Here is a 19,796-nt window from a genome sequence, read left to right on the forward strand (position 1 = left end):
AGTCTTCCTTTGGTTATGAACTGATACATTGCAGACATTTTTTATCTTATTACTGATTACAAGTTGGCAGAAGTATGCGGCCAATGACTTGACAATCGTAAGCAACAGTGACTCAATGTTTTAGATGTTGCTTACTAGTTTTCAGATCCCCGCTTAAATCCATACTTAGCAGTGAAGGCTTCAATTTGTTGGGGCCCTCGAGAACCGTAAGGATATGGGTCAGGCTTAGGGGCGTCTGTAAAAGTCACTCAACATATGCAAACGATTGAATTAAATCTGGGCGTACCTTTGCCTTCAATCCAGTGAAGAATAGGGGTGAAGATTTTCCAGGCAACATCTAGCTCGTCGTCTCTGACGAAGTTGGAATGGTCGCCTTTGAGGGCGTCAAGGATAAGAGCCTCGTAAGCTTGAGGGATATTGACCTCAGTGAAACGTTCCTTGTAGGTGAGGTCCAATTCTACAGGCACAGCACGGGTGTGGAACCCGGGGAGCTTGGAGTTCATCTTGAGATAGACAGCCTCGTCAGGTTGGATGCGCATGACCAGCTCATCCCGAGGGATATCATTGAAAATGCCTTGTGTGGCATCCTTGTACTGTACACGAATTTCGACCTTGGCCTCATTCAGAGCTGTTCACCATTAGATAAAGCTCCAGCAATACCTGGCTTACCTTTGCCAGCCTTCATGATGAAGGGCACACCTTCCCATCGAGGGTTGTTGATCCACAAAGTCATGGCGGCAAAGGTTGGGCAAACGGAACCTTTAGGGACAGTGTCGTCCTCAAGATAGCCGGGCTTGCCATTTGCACCAACGTACTGACCGAGAAGGACGTCCTTCCGCTCAATTGGAGGGATGCATCTAAGAACTTTGACCTAAAAGTATAAGCAAACCTTATCATAATAGAACTCACTTTCTCATCTCTAATATCTTCGGCAGCAAAAGAGACAGGTCGCTCCATGGCGAGAACAGACAAGGTCTGCATCAAATCTGACTGTAAGTCGCTACTTGAAGCCGATGAGAACTCACGATTTTGGCAGACGTCCCGAATGATACCGAACTCGTCAAAGTAGCCTCCACGTCCTTCTGTGCCAAATGGCTCCTTGAATGTGATCTGAACATTGCTCACAAAGTTTTTGTTGAAAGAGGCATCAAGAAACACATTACCGAAACGAAGGACGAGAAGATTTTTGACCATTTCCTTGCCGAGATAGTGGTCGATGCGGTAAGTCTCCTTCTCTGCCCACTCAGATTTGAGGTCAGCCATCATCTGTCGGCATGACTCAAGATCCTTGCCGAAGGGTTTCTCAATGATGATACGATTCGTGCCATCTTGAGAATAACAATTTTTCTTTAATCCACGAGCTACAATGGTGAATACCGATGGCGGCAAGGCCATATAGAAAACCCTGTTTCGAGTCTTTCTCTCGCCCTCAAGTTCTTCAATGTGTTTAACCAAGTGTTGGAAACCAGAGTCTTGGTCATAAGGGCCAGAGACATACGAGGAGAGCTGTTGAAACTGCTTGATCTTTCCCTCATCACCCTTGACGTACTGTACCACACGCTCTTGGAATTCATTTTGATCCATCTCTGTGGCTTATTAGCATCACTTGACAATAATGTAGGCATATACCCACTGGTCCTAGCATATCCCACAATATGAACATTCTCAGGCAAAAGGCCCTGATTGAATAGCGCAAAGAGAGCCGGGAACGTCTTTTTCTTTGCGAGGTCGCCACTGGCTCCGAGCACAACGACAACCGTCTCGTCTTTCAAGGCATCGCCAGCTGCTTCCATAGATGGAATGGAGCCGGGCTTTGTGTTGCTTGGGACGGCCATTCTAAGTCAAGCGTGAGCTGGAGACATGACAAGTACCAACGCCTACTTGGACCTCGACTGCTTGCAGATAAGAATGCAAAAACAGAAATAAAAGCGGAAGAAGAATTGTATTTGTGGAATGAGATATATCGGCCGTTCCACGAAAACCATGAGATAAGCACTACGATTCGGAATCATTCCTAATGACGTTTTGTTACGTAATCATTGTGAGGAGGCAGGTGGAGGCAGTCCGATAATCTATTGTGGCAGAAGAGGTCTGTGCGTTTTTCACCTTTCAACTCTTATCGCTCTATAAAATGCCTAGACAGTACTGTTTTTCAGCATCTGTTTCATTCCATATCTCTACTTTTGACTCTCCTCCTCCGCCATACCAATTTGATTCTAGACGGAAGCGATCCTCAGGGCTGGAGCTGGTGAGTCACTAGGCATATATTTACCACGTCATGACACCTTGTAGCTTCAACCAAGAACCCTTTCAGGCTCGCCATTGGAAAACAATAAAGCGACTTTGTCTTCAGCCTCTTCTCCGTTAACGCCAACAGACACATCAAAGTGTACTTCTTTCAGCTCCCTGGAGATAAGGAATGGTAGTGAGCAGGCGGCTTTGAGGCAAGAAAGATATGCCACCCAACGAGCGACTCTGAAACGTGGGGTTTACCAACACACGCGTCAAGATCCTACTGAAGCTGCCTCTAGATACGAGATCGATCCCTCAGATACCTCCGCTCGAAGTGAATCCAGCATCGCAGGAAGGAAGGGAAAAGAAGAAGAGAAAAAGCAACAAGTGGTATGCTGGTAAAATCGAAGTTTGCTTGGAAGGGAAGGGAGGACGTTATGGAGGGGAGCTTAAAATATATGACTCAGATCATCTGGCGGTGCGGCATCCATTAAACGCTCTGTTTCGACATTCGCCTTCGTTGCAGAATATCCAAAAAGTCCATCACTCGATTTTCGGAGGCTTACATACATTGTCGTTTCGTCTGATGAATTCCGAGGACCAAAAAGAAGTTGCATCTACCAGTCACAGCGAGCCCGCATCGCAACGATCTGAATCAACGGGCCTCTCAGGCATCTCAATCATCACCCAGCCGCTCTTACGGTTGACAAAAAGAGGAAGAGGCAAGACCATATCACATACCGAGCCCACATCGCCTCATTCAGAGACTTCTAGCAGAGACCATCAGGAATCAACCAGTGCGACTTCGTTAGGGTCTGCAGGCACCACTATGGACTCTGGCATGTCAGAAATAGTTGTAACATTGAAGTTTGAAGATGCCACAGTTATGGCCTACTGGCATGTTCTGCTAAAATCATTTGCTGCGCAAGATGCTCCACGCATTCTTCGTCGCCTACGACTGCGTGTTCTTGATCTACAAGAAGCCGTCTTAGATGAGACCAATACTATCAGGGAGCCCGCCCATGGGACCCAGTTGGGATTCTCGTCTTTTGACATCCGAAGTTCTAAATCGAGTGATGTAATTAGTTCAGGTAAACGAGGTATCAAGCCCGAATGGTCTTCTCGAGAATATCTATGTGTGGAGATGTAGGTCGGTCGATCAAACAGATGACTGAGCTTACACAACCACGAAAAGATATCTCGATAAGACTATGGTTGGGCGCACAACCTGGGCAAAAGCTGAGCAGGATTATGGTCTTCCTTTCTGGGCCGAGCAGTTCAATTTCGACGACTTATCAACTTTTTGTGAATGCCGTGAGTTGCCTAAATTGCGAATACAGAGTAAGGACTTATTATGACTCCAGACCTTAAGATTTGTATTCTTCGATCTAATAAATCCTATACAATTGCAACTGTTCCACTTTCTTTGGTATCGGATTTTAGTGCCACAAAAGATGAGAGATATCCAGTCTTGTCTCTTGCAACAGGAGCCATGATCGGAGAGTTGCGAATGGTTGTATCATATCAAGAAATACCAATACTTCCTCGACCTGAGTATGTCTCTACCGTGAGTCTACAAAATATTTCTATTCTTAAGGTATCTGACATTGAACAAGGTTTGGGATGGACATGTAGGATCGCGTATGGTGTACACACTAGCTTCTTCGGAGTATATGGAGCAGCTTTTTGATGTTATCGTCAAAGTCGGTCTTGTGAAAGACACAGTTTTTCCATGGTTTGTCGAGATGGTCAAAGTTGAGGCAAAATCGAGTAAGATTCATTTTATGTCGCTCTTTGGCGGCAAGGCTGATTTCCCCAGGTGGAGCAACACTTTTTAGGAACAACACCCCTTTAACCAGAACTCTCGAAGCAACCATGAGACTGCTTTGTGCCGATTTCCTAAGATTGTCTATCGGCCCAACTATCTCAACAGTGCTTGAGAATAATATAGAATGTAGATCGAGTGATAGTGCGTCAATAGTGAATCTTGTGCAAGATTGCTGGAAGGATATGTATGGTAAGTGCATATGATCTTTCTCATTCCATACTGACCGAAGTGAAATAGTTCAGAGAGGGTCTTTTCCAGAGTATGTTAGCAGATTGGATACACCCATATTTACTCAATAATTCAAGTGTATTACGTGTGCTGTTTGCCAAATTATATGAAAGCGTCAAGGAATATCACAATGAGTAGGTCGATATCGTTACAGAAAGGCTCTAATGTCAGTCGATCTTTGCATTATAAGGCTGTTTCATCCTTTCTTTTTGTGGGTGGTTTTCAACTTCGAAATCTTAGATAGATTGCTCATCAACAAACAGCTACGGCTCATTGGGCCGGCTTTGATGCGACCTCATCTTTTCGATCTGGCGCGAGGTAAATTCTCTGACGGCTGTTGCGTATCTATATTGACAGCTATCAAGGATTACCTCAATCAGGCATCCAACGAACTTTGACTCTCGTTGCCAAAGTTCTTCACGCTATGGCATTTTTTTCCGATCGAGACAATAGCCACGATCCAGAGCTCGCTCCTTTTGCCCGTTATATCAAGGTAAGTTCTGCGTTCCCGACAAAACCATTAATATCTAGTATAATGCCAACAATGGCATGATGCTGGATTATTTGACCAGCTTCTCGGCACCCCTTGATCGCTATCAGAGCCTTCCGCCTCCTCCAACCTCTATAGAAACATTCGTCATGGAACGGTTCGCCCTTCTTACTCCAAAAGAAACCACCCATGTACCTATTTACACTGCCGTTGCAGGAGTCATTGATGTGCTAGGGGAAAGTGCCATTCTTATTGAATCACTCTATCAACGGCGCAGATTTGCCAAACATAGTAAGAACTCAGATCCAGAGGTCACCAAAAGACTGGCGGATTTGGATCGATTTTTGGAAAAAATACACTGTCGTGTCTTTTCTCCTAAAGATGATAAGCATCTCCTACCACCGTCAACGCCTTGCATGGATCAGTCCCAAACCCAAAGTGATGAACCTAAATCGAGAGCTGCGTCCACGAAGGTCTGGGATGTGCTATGAAAGTGTTTCTGGCAACGAACGTTTTGGTTTTTCGGGATTTGTTGTCTTTGGGCATTACACCAATGTTGTTATATGTCAATAGTATCATTGTATGCATTTACGCCATAGATTTATTGACATTACTGTAGCCGATCCCTACACAACTGACCATTACTTCTCCAGATGGATTTTCCACAAGCTTATATCTTGTGCCAAAGAAGGATAACATATCCCGGAAGAACTGTATACTACAGGAATCAGTCTTCCGTATACACTCAAGAGACTAACCTATAGGGGGTTAGGGCACCAAATAAGCATTTGCCGACATCTTCTTTGCCCAGTGCCATGAGTAAAGCTACAAGCCATTGGTGTTTACTGTCAACACAACCTCCTTGATTGAGTTCCTCCAATAGCAGACGACTAGCATGTAAAGCAACATCTTCTGGAGTTGTGACCATGTTGACAGAGGATAAACATTCGGCTGCATGGACTGCCGATTTTGTGGACTGGGTAACAAGAGTTAGACCATAACCGGGGGACCTGTCAATTAGCAAACAATTACAACACACTTTGACTTACTTTCCAGAATCATCTCCCTTGTAAACATCAGTGTAAAGATAGATGTCAGGTATGTAACGGTTTAATATTGAACGAGCCGATTCTACCATGCGATTCGCAAATTGGGGAGAGACGCGAGTGGAATAGCTATTCTGTTAGTTAGAAAATCATATGGAGATACTCACGCAACACCACGGATTTTTTTTATCTTTCCTTTATCAACAAAGTGTAAGGTGTTTAATTGTCGTACAACCGGGCACTTAAACATTACTTGCCCACCACCCAAGGGCGGAGAGCCCCTTTTTTTTATTTGTAGTTCCAGCCCGTCAGTAATGCCGAAGAGATGTAGGTGCGGCAGTGTCACCGTCCGTATCATGTCAACCTGGCTATCAGCAAGGCTATTTCATGCAGTGCAACTTACAGTCATATCTTTTCCTTCCTCGCCAGTAACACCGCTGAGAACAATGTTGAATGTCTTCTTACAAAAAGGAGCGAGTGGCACGAGAACCTCAAGATAATAGCCAAGCGATCTTCCCACATGACAAATGTGATTGAAGCTACCTCCAGGCAGCAAGCCAGGATGCAGAACGAATGAGGTACCTAGACATCAGCCGGTGCACTTTGAAGACATAACCTTACCAGTAACTGATATCTCAATTGTACTGCCATTTGTGACTTTTTCTACAAGTCTCAACAAGTTGATTTCATAATCCCTTAGGCCTACATGCACATCATCTGGGCGTATGCCATCCACCCGGATTGACTTTCCAGAAAGAATGGATAAGAGGATGTGTTGTCGAAGATGTTTGTGACCCGTAAAGCGAAGGATGTCTTTTGATGGTCCTGCTTGCATGTTGTAGCAATCAACAGGATTTCGTAAGCCTTCTCAGTGCTTCTAATTGGAGGATTATTAATAAAAGATGCGTTTCACTATGATTTGAATGTCAATTATAAATGCACAACCTTGCATTTCAGAAAATTCAAAGTTGCTTCCAATCATGGTTACGTAACATGTCAACAAAGTGGAGGTTGTTCAGCATCTAACCTTCGGTTCGGCAACGTATTTGTTTCGGGCACAAAAATAAATAACCGAATGCAATTTTTGTCATCTTTGTTTACAGAATTCGATTCTTTCTTTTACAACTATATCTCTTCATCAAATAAGGCCCACTGCTAGGTGCCCATCCGTCTAATGCCACCTGTTTCAAAGAAACTTTCTTCTCTGCTGAGCAGTCCCTCATCAACCTCTCAATTGCCAGACCCGCAGGTGAAGGCCTCCGTCTCCCCTTCCAAACGTCCCGCATGCCGCTTTAGTCTGGGTAATGGCGTTGATCGAGCGGGTATGCCTTGTGCTGCTCAACTGTTTGAACTGTTTAGATTTGCGGCCGGCGACAGCTCCAAGTCGGATCTAAGCACGGCCGACACGGATAGCGACGAGGACGAAACGGATCACCCACTAAGCCTTAATAATCAACTTGTGGATGAAACAAAATTAGAGTCTACTATTTTGCCTCCTACTGCTTCAACAACTACTGTAGAGCCAGAGAGCACACTGCCAAAGGGCGATCCCCAAGTCCAGGATTGGATTGATAAGTCTGACAGAGATACAGAGAAAGAGAGAGATACCTTCAGCTCAAGATTCACTGGTACGTTGTTCGACAGATGTTTGCCCACATTTAGAAATGAAGCTTATCAACTGGCTGCATAGCGCTTTCACTGAGTAACCTCTCAGCAATTTTCCTTCCGAGTTCAGGAAGAAACACCAAAAGCCGACCTGTGCTCCCTCAAGCTGCCATGGAGGTATCACCAGAACTCAACATTCAGCTTCCGCCAGCTAATTTGGAAGGTTCGGTGCCAACTGCCACTCAGAATGAAAAATCAGCTCTCTCAAATGAACAAGAAACCTCCAACAAGGGCGATATATCAAACGAAGAAAGATTAACGGCCATTGTGGATGAATTTGGTGATATGGCAAGTTTGTTTGAAGATCATGAGCCGGAAAGATTGTTAGCAGAGAGCATAGGAAGTATCTTCAGGTGCGTCCATCTTATACAATCATGTAAACTAATAAACTAGAGGTGTCTTAATGATTGGTAATTTTCATCTTACAACCCATCGTCTTCTCTTTCACGCATCACTTCCACCAGACACGCAGCGTATGCCTTTGTACGAAAACTCAGAATCAACTGCAAATACTGCTGCGGGCACTATGTCTTATCAGCCTGATGTATTGTACTCTGGCCCTGTGACAGTTCATAAGCCAGGAGCACTCAGGCCTACTAGGCGTGTTTGGATGGAGTTGAGCTCAGAAATGGTAACGACTTACCCTAGTGCCGACGAATCAGGACGGGTGAGACCTCTCAAATGCGTCTTATGTAAGTACAGCTCTTGTGACAACATTAACTTGGGTAGTGTCTTCTGTAAAACACGTCGAGCCTTTTAATTCGGAGCATCCATGCGATTTCATTGTGACTTTTGAATCACCCACTGGTCTCCATACAAGTCATTTCACGGTTGACACTGAAGTAGGTTGCATTGTAGTTGAAGCAAGCTGACCCCGACAGCAATCCGCAGGGCAGTGGCGACGTGCTTTTCATGCTGCCATTTTTCGACGAATGAAGTCTAAATGGCACCAAGAGCACAATTCTGGCTCTTCTGGTGATGATTGGTCTGTCATGCGTGTTTGTATTCCACTTGACAAAGTCCACATCAAGGGAATCAGTGCATATCACAACTTGGCCACTCTGATTGGGTTAGAGGTCGATTTAGATTCTTCTTCCAGACACAATTTCACCCTAACGCCACAAATTCAACAATCTGGCAACATCGCAAACCAAAAAGTATCAAAATCTCCTTCAACTACTCGTAAAAATTCGTTTTTACCTCGACGATCTATTTCCCTAAACTTTCATTCTCAATCGCCAACGCTTAGCGAAAAATCAAACAAACCACAATCTTCCACCACCAACACCATAGATGTAATTGCAGGCTCTAATTGTACCTCAGATTCAGAACTCTTCAGCTTCAACCTTGCTGTTCTAAATGAACGAGCTTGGTTCGCGGAAGCCGTTCAATCAGCTGTTGCCGCGTCACGTGAAAGACAATACAAGCCCGGAGTTACCAAGCCCAAATTCGTCATGGAAATTGGCGGCAATGACTGCCTGGCTACTGATCAAGATTTAGATCCTGGAAAATCGAAATCGTCATACTCTGCCGAGGCAGATGACGATGATTCAGACAATCAACTGGTACAAGAGACGCGAAAGAAAGCAAAAGCTGCTTTGGCTGCAAAAGTGTTTGGGTTGAGGGAAGATGAGGAAGTATGGAGTAAGTTTGAATTCGAGGTTCCTGTTGCTCATCTGTTGCAGTCAAAAGATGTTACATTGTGACATCGTTCCTTCCTGCTCGTGGCCATATCATTCTCAATCCGCGATATGTTTGCTTTTGGAGACGAGTAACAGTGGGAACAGATTTGAAGGTGGGAAAATCTCGTTTTCAAGTCTGTTGATCTTGTCAACTCAACACAATTATTAGTATCGTTTCTCAACGGAGGATGTAAAGGGTGCAGTCGTTATGCCAAGCATACGAGCAGGTTTCCATGGTATGGCTCTGCAGCTCCGTGGACACGGAAACTTGCGTTTTGAATTTTGGAACAAGGACGCTCGGGATGAGGTGAGTGTTTTGATTATCACACGGAATGTACTAATACGATTTCGTCAGGTATTAGGACGGGTCAATGCCTTGCGCGACAATTTGAGTCGTACCGCCAACATGCAGCCCGAAAGTAATCTTATATTGTCGTCCAAGCTTCAACCATCTAGACCGTTGTATTCTTCCCCAGAACCGTCCTTGTTTTCTAACGATCACCCCGCGGACATTCTTGCTCCCCCGAAGGATTTTTTACTCGAACCAATGTCGGTAGCAGATGACGCTTTAGCATATTTACCTTATGTTGCCAACAAGCCCATCGAAGCCGCTCGTATAAAGCCTCGCACTTTTGTATGTTTGACTATTGGATCTCGAGGCGATGTGCAACCTTACATTGCACTGGGGCTACGATTGATGCAAGATAAGCATAAGGTCATTATTGTGACCCATGGTCAGTGTTCCCAGTGATCGCGATGAAATGCTCTGACTTTTTACAAGGAGAGTTCAAGACTTGGATAGAGGGCTATGGAATTGAACACCGACAGGCTGGCGGAGACCCGACTGCTCTAATGAAGCTAAGCCAAGAACATCGGATGTTTTCTCCAGGATTCTTCAAAGAATCTTTGGGGTCATTTAGACAGTGGTTGGACGATTGTGAGTATGGTAGAGGATCGCTGTTATTTCATTTATGCTGAGCGATAAATCCAGTACTTGTGGATTCCTGGGAAGCATGTCAAGATGCTGATGTTCTCATTGAGAGTCCTTCAGCTATGGCAGGTATTCATATCGCGGAGGCTTTGCAAATACCATATTTCCGAGCTTTCACAATGCCGTGGACTAGAACTACTGCCTATCCTCAAGCTTTCATGGTCCCTTCATTTGAGATGGGTCCGAGTTTCAATTATTCAACTTATGTCTTGTTCGATAACATCATATGGCGAGCAACAGCTGGTCAAATCAATAGATGGCGTAAGCGACACCTACACCTTAAAGCAACCGATATGTCTTCTCTATCAGTGACAAAGGTTCCTTTCCTGTATAATTTCAGCCCATCAGTGGTTCCAAAACCACTTGACTGGCATGACGATGTCATCATCACGGGATATTGGAATTTGGAGGACAGCGATACAGACTGGAAACCATCGTTGGACCTGGAGAAATTCATGAAAGCGGCAAAAGAAGACGGTAAACCACTCGTATACATTGTGAGTGAGCGCCGATCCTGGCTGCTATCCTGACATTGCAATAGGGGTTTGGATCTATCATTGTACCACGTCCAAATGCCATGACGAAAAGTATAATTGAAGCTGTTGAAAAAGGTTTGTCTTATTTATCGAGACAGGCGCTGATAGAACTCAGCCCAAGTTCGAGCCATTATCGCAAAGGGCTGGTCGTCGCGAGGTGATCCTGCGAAGGAAGGTGAGAGTATTGTATTCCCTTCCAGTTGTTTTGGTGTGGACAAAATTCCTCATGCCTGGCTTTTTCCGAAAGGTAAGTGGCTGTTCATGTTCCATTCAAGGCTTTACTAACAATAATCAGTTCAAGCGGCTCTACATCATGGAGGTGCTGGAACAGTGGGTGCCAGTCTACGGGCTGGAATCCCTACCCTGATTAAACCATGGTTTGGGTAAAGAAATCTTCAGTGTATACAGCCATCCGTTTATTGACTGGGTTTGTAGTGATCAATTCTTTTGGTCTGTGCGTGTGACCAAACTGGGAGTCGGCCTGAGGATACCTTCGTTGCGATCTGACGATATAGCGGCTGCCCTCATCAAAGCTACGTCAGATACAACTATGATTGAGAAAGCATCGCGATTGGGCGAGAAGATACGTTCGGAGGATGGTGTTGATACCGCCGCCCGAGCAATCACCTATAATATCTCGCGAGCTGCGAGTGATAGACGGAAAATACATTGGGCAAAGTAGAAGGTTTTGATACAACGTCCTGTTGTAAGTCATGTAGCATGCACAGACTATTCATTCAATAGCATGCCTAATGGAGAAGATCCGTTGGCCTCTCTTGCTACTGACCTTTGCATTTAGGTTGATAAATGCTGGCTGAGACTCTACAAAAAGTCTTTATAATGATGATGCTCATATTGCAGCCTACACATCGACCTTTTGTATTACCCGCTTCCGTGAATACATATCCTGTCACTCCAATTCATATGGCGGACGGCAGACACTGCGAACTGCTGCTCAGAAGCGACGGCAAGGTATCAGGACAATGGTATATTCAAAACCGAAAAAGAATAAAGTGAAGTAAAAGTGATGATGATAAATCACGTGATATGTAATAATGTGGCACACACCATTGAGGCTAGATCGGGACTGTTATCAATAGTGGCGGATGTTCAGCTTTGATCCTTTCTTTTTGATTTTATCTTTTACCGCTTTCATTTCTCTTTCACTTCTATTGCCACCGTTTTCTTGATAATCACCGCCGAAAGCGTATACATTATCACCTTCAGTTTTTATTCCTCTTCGGGGCGGGTCTCACCCCCTCATGGTCTCAACAAGGCCACCTCCAAACCCGGCACGCGGTCGGGTCGCCTATCCCACTGCTGCCAACTACATTCCCGGTGACGCAAATGCTTCTCCCGTCTATCTCGGCGCGCCGTTACCCATGAAAAAGACGTCGTCTCGGGATTCTGATAAAGAGAGAGCTCAAGGTCTCAAGACTTGGTGGAAGAGTTTCAGAGAAAGAGAGACTGTTAGTCACAGACAACCCCTGCGTGAGTTTCATGTAGTTGTGCTTGCGCTGTAATACGTGTCTGACGTTGTCTTAGACTCACAAGGCGTTTTTGGCGTGCCCCTCCAAGTGTCGATTGTCTATGCTTCGGTTCAAGTGACCATCAAAGATGAAGAGAATGGGTCTTTATACGTGGCAGGGTAGGTGTTGATAAAATTCGCATTAGCTTACAGTCAGGGTGGTTCCTACTGCTATTGGCAAGTGTGGTTTGTTTCTCAAAGAACGGGCAACCACGGTGGAAGGCACTTTTCGAGTGTCTGGCTCAGCGAAGCGCATGAGAGAGCTGCAATTATTATTTGATACTGGGCCTGATGTGCGTGTATAGATTGTTGCGCCTGCGCTAACCATGACAGTATGGCAAAGATGTGAACTTCAATGAGCTCCCGTATACGACGCATGACGTTGCAACGATTTTTAGGAGGTGTGTGCTTCTCACCATAGACCGCATCGGTATACTGATAATTCGACCATAGATTTTTGTGTCAAATGCCCGTTTGTCAAATTCTCTGGTAATCGGTTATATCAATTCAATGCTAAAAGCAATGTTTAGGAACCCATCGTACCATTCATTCACTACAAAGCATTTCGTCTTGTGATGGAAAAGATACATTCTCTGGAAAGCTCTGTTGAACAGGCTGTGAGCGAATATAAACATCTTATCAACTCACTGCCCGAACACAATCGCTTTCTGTTATTATATGTCTTGGATCTTCTTGGTCTTTTTGCGAGACGTTCAGATCAGAATCTTATGACAGATGCTAGTGAGCCATCTTACCTTGTCTATGAGTCGGGCCGCATACTGATATTGTTACTCTCCCAGACCTGGCACTTATATTTCAACCTGGCATTCTCGCCCATCCAACTCATTCTATGCAACCCAGTGAAAATGTGTTGTCGCAACAGGTTCTAGAATTTCTTATACAAAATGATCATCATATTCTCAAAGACATGCGACTGGTACGCTTTTACAACTCTTCAGCCGTACTCTGTCTAATATTTGTACTCGTAGCCGCGAATCAAGAAGAACAAGAATATTACCAGGGAAAAAACAAAACAAAAAATGCGTAAATCACCCATTCCGCCTTTGGTTCGTGCCGATACAGATCTCATGCCTCCATCTGACTCGGACGATGATATGCCTGCTGAAGGTTATTATGTCTTTGAGTCTTCTTTTGGACAGACATCACAAACACGGAGGAAAGAACCAACTTCTTTGAACGTCCACCTTGGAAAGACGAGTGCACCTGCACCTCAATCTCCTGTTATACGGAATCCAGTCAAACCGCAACAAAAGATGCTAGAACCGTCTGATTCGGATGAAGATGCGCCGTCTGGCGGCTACGAGATTCGAACCTGCGACTTTGAAGGGACTCGAAGCAAGCTCTTAACAAATAATGACAGACGCGGTGGAGAGAAGGGAACTGGGCTGGCTCGTCGCAAGACTTTACCTGCAAGAGCGGGAGCTGGATTGGGCTTGAGAATACCTAGAATAGGCAGAGTCTCAAGGGAGGCCCCGTAAAGTTAACTCGAAGCTTATTGAGAAAACACATGTTGTAATGATCAAATGTATCAAGTAGCGTAGACTGCCAATGCAACGTTCAAGCCAAAATTGGATCAACAAAGATTCTGTTGTCAATGGTTAGCAAAATTTTCTTAGATTATCAAAAGATCGTGTCGTAAGGAACGGACAAGGAATAAAAGAATGTGCCACCCTCGGCATTTCACTAAATACCGACGGAGGCAATTGTTACTATGCACACTACTGATAATCGTCAGTGAAGTCCACCTTTATTCCTTTTTATTTCCATTTCCATCCACCTTTATATTGGCCACCTGTCAGTATACACCACCATTTTTATCACTCAAGTATCTGGATAACATATTTGTCTCGTTCCAACCTAATTGTATCAGAAATGGCCTCTAAGATGGACATTGACCGATCTCTCGATGAGGTTCGTTTGCCACAAGTCTTTCGCGCCAGTTGATCGCCTCTCAATCTTACGTCTCTTTGTTGATTGCAACAGATCATTGCTTCTAAGCCCAAGCCTAATCGATCCAAGCAAGGTGGTGCACGACGAGGAGGAGCCGCCTCTGGTGCTCGAGCTCGTTACACGTCGACTGTTCCAAAAGGAACATCTGTCATTCAGACACCCCTAGGTGCCGAGGTCTACAAGATCATCATCAGCAATCTTCCTGGAGATGTCACTGAACCGGCCGTTCGCGTATGTTTGTCGTCACTCATTACAATCTACGTGTCACTCATTGATCACTCAGGATCTCATGCAATCTACTGTGGGACCTGTGAAAACAGTCCGAATGTCGTTTACTTCGACCGGCAAGAGCACTGGAGTTGCAACCGTTGTCTTCAAGAACCGAGGAGACGCTAGAAAAGCTCATGCATCTTGTGAGTTTATATGGTATCAATAGTATCTGACAATACAGACCACAACAGAATAATCGACAACCGTTAGTACTTTTTGACTTCTTGTCTCGACCGTCGCCCCGCAGACCATCTTACACTGGGAATGATGGAATGTTGGTTGATCGGTCATGTGTGTGGGCGACGGATGGCACTGGTTTTTGAGACATCAGGTTCACATCAAACTGACAAAATCATCTGCAATGCTATCGCGATTAACGCAATTATTCCTGTCCAACATTACATATGGCGCCAATCTTTGTTTACAGAACGCCCGATGAAGGTCGAACTCATTGTCGACCCCAACCAATCTCTCGCCGGGCGAGTTGCTCCTCCGCCTTCGCAGCCTCAAAGGCGCCGTGCCCAACAGGCTGCCAAGCCACGAAACCCTCGACCTGTAAAGAAGACCGCCGAGCAATTGGATGCCGAGATGGCTGTGAGTCAACTGATTATTAATCATCAAAAGAGTGTGATTGATGAAGCGACAGGAATACAAGCAAACATCCACTGCCTAGTTTCACAGCTGAGAGGGCCTGCCTATGTTTGTAGCTTGGCTCGTAACCTGTTTCTTTTCTATTATTCTACCGCGGATATGTGATGTACGGCATGCAAAAATGTTGCATGTTTCGCGCAACCATTATGTCTTTTGGAACAGTACAGAAAGTGAGTATGGCAACATGTATGTTTTTGTGAAAGTCGGGATTTCAAAATACTGGATCAGACCAAATTCGTCCTAATAGTTTGCTGCCATGCGTTTTGAAAAGAGAGAGGATTAACTCCAGTATTACGTTGTACCTCATGGAAACGAAATATGAAATTAGCTAAGATGGCTACAAAGAGGGCGGCACAGATAATAAGAGGTCCCCATAGGAAGTCTTTGGAAATCGGTAATGAGCAATAAGAAAAGAGGTAGCTGTTGACAAGAATACTGACCAAAGTTACCCGCTTCCCTTGCCGAAATCATAGTAAGACGTTTTTGGAATATTGCCCATCCATACACTAAAACCCCTACCGATCTAGGTTGATTAGATAAACCTCGACTTTGTGTGCTTACATGAAGGCATAAGCAAACGCAAACCACCTGGCCGAGGAGTCTCTAGCGCCAAAAAGGAGGCCAGAGGCAATCGTCGAAAGCAATAAACCCATAGAGAGATAGGCGATGAACGTTCGCTCGTTTGCAAACCATACTTTTGCTTCGACTTTAACAGGTGTAGGAACTTTTTCTACAAGAGTAAGACGCGTTCGCCTGACAATGCTCACTTGGTACATGGATGCGTATACTGGGATCATTGATGGAGTGGTAATCGGTCACAAGCGATCGCTGAGGACTAGGTTTGGGTATGTCGTTGAGCAAATGTCACGTCTGGCATAGATGTAAATTCACTCATCAGGAATCCGATCTGCTCGTTTGCTTTTAGCTCTGAAGCCTACACCCCGCTTTGGAAGTAGTTTAAGAGCGCTTTGAGAAAAGGGCTGCCAAAAAGCATCGGCGACATGACTCATTATTTATATAAACAATATGTATAGATGCAAAAGAGAAATATGTTTTCAAACAACAAAACGAGTATTTCGGTTTCTTATCAACTTCGTTTAATCTCGTGACGTAATGATATACGTATGAAATTAGGAGTCTATTCATGTATGTATGATAAAACACATTCCGTTCTTCTAAATTCCACGTTATGTTTTTCTTGTGCCACAATGATTGTTGTTTATAACGCCGTATCAAGGCTTGCATGCCTCGCCACGTCCACTGCTCGGATCGTTGCTCTGGTTCTTTGGCTCTTTTGGAAAATTATCAAGTCTTTTCATTTTTCTTTCCATCTACCATCTTTAACAGCCATACAATATGGGCCTCAACGTTTCAAAACTCCTCAGCGGCCTCTTTGGCAAAAAAGAGATGCGTACGTTGCTTCAGTGGCACGTTATTCACATGCGTTTGCCAGGTTTAACGCGCGTTTTTAGGAATTCTAATGGTTGGTCTCGATGCTGCCGGTAAAACAACCATCCTCTATAAACTCAAACTCGGTGAAATTGTCACTACCATTCCCACCATTGGTGAGTATTGTTGTCGTTCTTGCTTTGCGTACACGCGACTCATCATCTCTAGGTTTCAATGTCGAAACGGTGGAGTACAAAAACATCTCTTTCACCGTATGGGATGTAGGAGGGCAGGACAAAATTCGTCCTTTGTGGAGGCATTGTGAGAGCTTTTTATTGTAGTTTAGACAATGTTAATGGTTTTCACTTGATCATAGACTTTCAAAACACACAGGGTATCATCTTCGTCGTCGACTCAAACGATCGGGAGCGAATCACAGAAGCCCGTGAAGAATGTGAGCGAGACATTGCCAATACACTATGCGATGGTTGATTTTTTGTACAGTGCAACGGATGCTGAGTGAGGATGAGTTGAGGGATGCGTTGCTCCTTGTGTTTGCCAACAAGCAGGTAGGTTCTAATTATCATCTACTGTTTTGTTCACTAAACCGATTCACTTTTTAGGACCTTCCCAACGCCATGAATGCTGCAGAAATTACTGACAAGCTTGGTCTCCATTCTCTTCGACAGCGATCATGGTACATTCAGGCGGCGTGTGCTACTTCGGGCGACGGTCTTTATGAAGGTCTTGAGTGGGTGGGTACTGTTTACGATGAGCCGAGAAGACACGGCTGATTATGTCATGTTCAAGCTCTCGGCCAATCTCAAAAGGAAAAGCCCTTGATTGTTTTCATGGTTTTCATATTCTCAGGTCCTCAGATGGTTGTCTTTCGTCCCTTTGGCGCACTATCTTCGAATCTCTTTTCCCAACCTTATCCATTTCTCTTACATGGCTGAATGAATTTCTTTCAACGCGACAGTCGTCTCAACCTCTTATTCTCAGGTATTGGTTTTTCTTTTATATTCCTTAAAGCAACATGTCTTCAACTCGGCAACAATTTTGATTTATTCGTCATAGCTGTCTTGTCAAGCAACCTCATATTAATGCTCAATTCGCAAACACTGCAGGACTTAACTTTTCTCGAGCTATCAAGATCTTTAATATGAAAAATGTTTACGTTTTGTTACTAACCCAGCAGGCTACACATGGTCCCGAAGAAGCATTTTATTGAGAACTGGCCAGCCTTCCGCCGCGTTTCCTATATTTTTCTTTGTTTTTCTACTTCATAACTCGCCATCAAAAACCTTTTGACGTATTAAATTGTGCATGACACATCTCTACAAACCCAACTACTATTGAGTACAAGGTATACGTACCCGGAACCACTACAACCGTTTCCTTTCACTCAGACATTATTTTCATCATCTGAAGGTCTCTTGCAGAGCCTTACCTCATGCTGTCTGGATGTGCTTCCATGACTGTGCAACTGTTGGTTCTTCCTGATTTTGTTAATTTTGGCTCAGAGATATTTCAGAAATCTTGAGCTGAGGTTTCAAGTAGGCATCCCATCAACACCTACGAGTATTTCTAGGTATGTTACAACTCCTGTTGTGAAAAGACGAAATATCCTCTGCAGCATGTACTTCTTGCCCTTCATTCAACTATGAAATGCATGGGTCGGCCTCATATTGGAACATTTACTCGATGATGCCTCTACCTTCAATTCGAATTGTAAGCAAGCTGGATCAGAACTTGTCCAGTCTCGTTTCGAACCACACCCGTCATACATTTAATAGGCAATAAGAATCCCTTTCAGTCTTTTGAGGCGCAAGGACAACATTCGCCAGGCTTGAGAAAAATATACCAATAGAATCATGTCATAATGCGAAAAATTGCCTGTTGGTGCTGTAAATGATTGGGTACAGCTTCAAGTCTTCGCTTTTGTAATCCAAGGTCGAGTAGTACACTATATCATAAATTAATTCTCTTGGAGAACCGTACATCCACTGAGCGTTTCCCATATATCTATAAACTGAATAATGGAACAACAGGAAAGACAGTAGGCAAACTTGATTGGTGTTGTGATTCTGCGCTGAACGATAAATGAAAGTAGGAGAGTACAGATGTAAGATGATCATATTTCCATAGGTTGATGATTCATCAGTTCTTTTCCATTTTTGATAGTATCCCCTGAGCTGATTTTGTCACTCCATTGCAAGATATTAAAAAGGAACTTAAGAGTCATAAAGTCTTCCAAGGGTTCAATAGTGTATGTTATCGTATCTGCCCATGTATGGCATTTATCTTGATCGTATAGTCAACGCCTCTTGCAACAATGAATTACCCAAGTGATTATAGAACAGGTAAGCATCCAAATACATGTCAGGTTCGCTTTCAAACCGACAGGAAAATTGTTTGCAATACAAAAAGTACCAAAAAGAAATATGGAAAGGCCGAAAAAAAAACCTCGGCACCCGGGATTCCCAAGTGGTCCCCCACCTTGGTACTAACCGAGCGATATGCAACTTGACTTCACGGATCGGACGGGACGTGGTATTTGATGCAAATTCTATGGCCGAGGATGATAGCATCAATCAGACATGCATTATAATCTTATCACGTTATTTATATTCTGACCGGTTTGTATTACGACCTACCTTGTCTATGTAGAGTCAAGGCGGGATGTATTACGATGCCGTCGCCGGAGGCTTTAAAACCCGGCACGAGAGGACAGAGGTTATTGGCTTATAGGCGTGGTTGCAAGGTGATGGTAAGAGGGCTCATGTGGGAGTCGACGGTGGCTGTAGTTTTAGATATCTTGATATCGATGAATGTGTTGAAAGTAGTGAGACCAATAGGTGTAACATATAATAATTAATACTCGAAGAGGATCACACTCTATGGACGTTTTCTATATATCTATGAACTGAACAATAAGACGATAGAAAAAGACAAAAAGCGGATCTTGCCGATGTTGCAACCCTACGCTGACTAACAGGTGATAGTAGGACAGCGTGTGTGCAGGGTCGTAACAATTGTGGCTATTGATATAGGATCTTTAGGAGGGTCGAAAAATCTGCTTAGGTAGTCTGGTTCACTCTTCAGACTGGTAAACAAATTGAGTTGAAGCGATGAAGTGAAGTGACACCTCGTAAATTCTGCTTTGACGGTCGGCAACAGGGGAGTACGATCAGATGTTAGAGCGATTCCGAGTGTGTCAGGATAAGGTCAATGACAGTGCGCCAATACATCTGACCTGCTCAAATTGAGCAACAACTTGCTATAAGGC

The 19,796-nt window shown here is 44.2% G+C and overlaps 8 protein-coding genes and 1 non-coding gene across 9 annotated transcripts; 6 read left to right on the top strand and 3 right to left on the bottom strand.

Moving 5' to 3' along the window:
- Positions 1–56: 56 nt before the first annotated feature.
- Positions 57–2,012, bottom strand: L203_101516 (glucose-6-phosphate dehydrogenase; the record flags this gene model as incomplete). The annotated part of the gene is made up of 8 exons (XM_066210956.1): positions 57–87; positions 136–235; positions 287–628; positions 700–759; positions 816–864; positions 910–1,586; positions 1,634–1,836; positions 1,882–2,012. 8 exons carry the CDS (start codon positions 2,010–2,012, stop codon positions 57–59), a joined length of 1,593 nt encoding a protein of 530 aa, XP_066067053.1.
- Positions 2,013–2,131: 119 nt separating this feature from the next.
- L203_101517 (uncharacterized protein) lies at positions 2,132–4,741 on the top strand (the record flags this gene model as incomplete). The annotated part of the gene is made up of 13 exons (XM_066210957.1): positions 2,132–2,248; positions 2,293–2,482; positions 2,532–3,378; positions 3,428–3,546; positions 3,597–3,799; positions 3,849–4,002; positions 4,052–4,164; positions 4,229–4,249; positions 4,298–4,319; positions 4,366–4,422; positions 4,479–4,499; positions 4,552–4,606; positions 4,654–4,741. The coding sequence occupies 13 exons, from the start codon at positions 2,132–2,134 to the stop codon at positions 4,739–4,741; spliced, it is 2,007 nt and encodes a 668-aa protein (XP_066067054.1).
- A 186-nt stretch (positions 4,742–4,927) lies between these two features.
- L203_101518 (uncharacterized protein) lies at positions 4,928–5,269 on the top strand (the record flags this gene model as incomplete). Its single annotated transcript, XM_066210958.1, has 1 exon — positions 4,928–5,269. One exon carries the CDS (start codon positions 4,928–4,930, stop codon positions 5,267–5,269), a length of 342 nt encoding a protein of 113 aa, XP_066067055.1.
- A 1,729-nt stretch (positions 5,270–6,998) lies between these two features.
- Positions 6,999–11,380, top strand: L203_101519 (uncharacterized protein; the record flags this gene model as incomplete). Its single annotated transcript, XM_066210959.1, has 13 exons — positions 6,999–7,452; positions 7,515–7,812; positions 7,883–8,181; positions 8,381–9,137; positions 9,182–9,284; positions 9,341–9,478; positions 9,527–9,905; positions 9,953–10,108; positions 10,163–10,659; positions 10,704–10,773; positions 10,820–10,945; positions 10,994–11,081; positions 11,134–11,380. The coding sequence occupies 13 exons, from the start codon at positions 6,999–7,001 to the stop codon at positions 11,378–11,380; spliced, it is 3,612 nt and encodes a 1,203-aa protein (XP_066067056.1).
- A 580-nt stretch (positions 11,381–11,960) lies between these two features.
- L203_101520 (uncharacterized protein) lies at positions 11,961–13,725 on the top strand (the record flags this gene model as incomplete). The annotated part of the gene is made up of 8 exons (XM_066210960.1): positions 11,961–12,189; positions 12,244–12,328; positions 12,384–12,523; positions 12,570–12,627; positions 12,680–12,698; positions 12,757–12,967; positions 13,027–13,163; positions 13,216–13,725. The coding sequence occupies 8 exons, from the start codon at positions 11,961–11,963 to the stop codon at positions 13,723–13,725; spliced, it is 1,389 nt and encodes a 462-aa protein (XP_066067057.1).
- A 394-nt stretch (positions 13,726–14,119) lies between these two features.
- On the top strand, positions 14,120–15,140 carry L203_101521 (uncharacterized protein; the record flags this gene model as incomplete). Its single annotated transcript, XM_066210961.1, has 6 exons — positions 14,120–14,158; positions 14,231–14,428; positions 14,481–14,614; positions 14,659–14,672; positions 14,895–15,061; positions 15,114–15,140. 6 exons carry the CDS (start codon positions 14,120–14,122, stop codon positions 15,138–15,140), a joined length of 579 nt encoding a protein of 192 aa, XP_066067058.1.
- Positions 15,141–15,342: 202 nt separating this feature from the next.
- L203_101522 (uncharacterized protein) lies at positions 15,343–16,128 on the bottom strand (the record flags this gene model as incomplete). Its single annotated transcript, XM_066210962.1, has 5 exons — positions 15,343–15,500; positions 15,559–15,633; positions 15,680–15,848; positions 15,893–15,953; positions 16,010–16,128. The coding sequence occupies 5 exons, from the start codon at positions 16,126–16,128 to the stop codon at positions 15,343–15,345; spliced, it is 582 nt and encodes a 193-aa protein (XP_066067059.1).
- Positions 16,129–16,474: 346 nt separating this feature from the next.
- On the top strand, positions 16,475–17,350 carry L203_101523 (ADP-ribosylation factor; the record flags this gene model as incomplete). The annotated part of the gene is made up of 7 exons (XM_066210963.1): positions 16,475–16,529; positions 16,591–16,683; positions 16,736–16,828; positions 16,884–16,961; positions 17,012–17,076; positions 17,131–17,262; positions 17,318–17,350. 7 exons carry the CDS (start codon positions 16,475–16,477, stop codon positions 17,348–17,350), a joined length of 549 nt encoding a protein of 182 aa, XP_066067060.1.
- A 1,621-nt stretch (positions 17,351–18,971) lies between these two features.
- On the bottom strand, positions 18,972–19,087 carry L203_101524. The gene has a single exon (XR_010725527.1). It is a non-coding gene; the product is annotated as a 5S ribosomal RNA (ribosomal RNA).
- Between the last annotated feature and the right edge of the window lie 709 nt (positions 19,088–19,796).

This window comes from Cryptococcus depauperatus, chromosome 2 (assembly GCF_001720195.1).
Source record: "Cryptococcus depauperatus CBS 7841 chromosome 2, complete sequence".
Classification (NCBI taxonomy): Eukaryota; Fungi; Basidiomycota; class Tremellomycetes; order Tremellales; family Cryptococcaceae; genus Cryptococcus; species Cryptococcus depauperatus.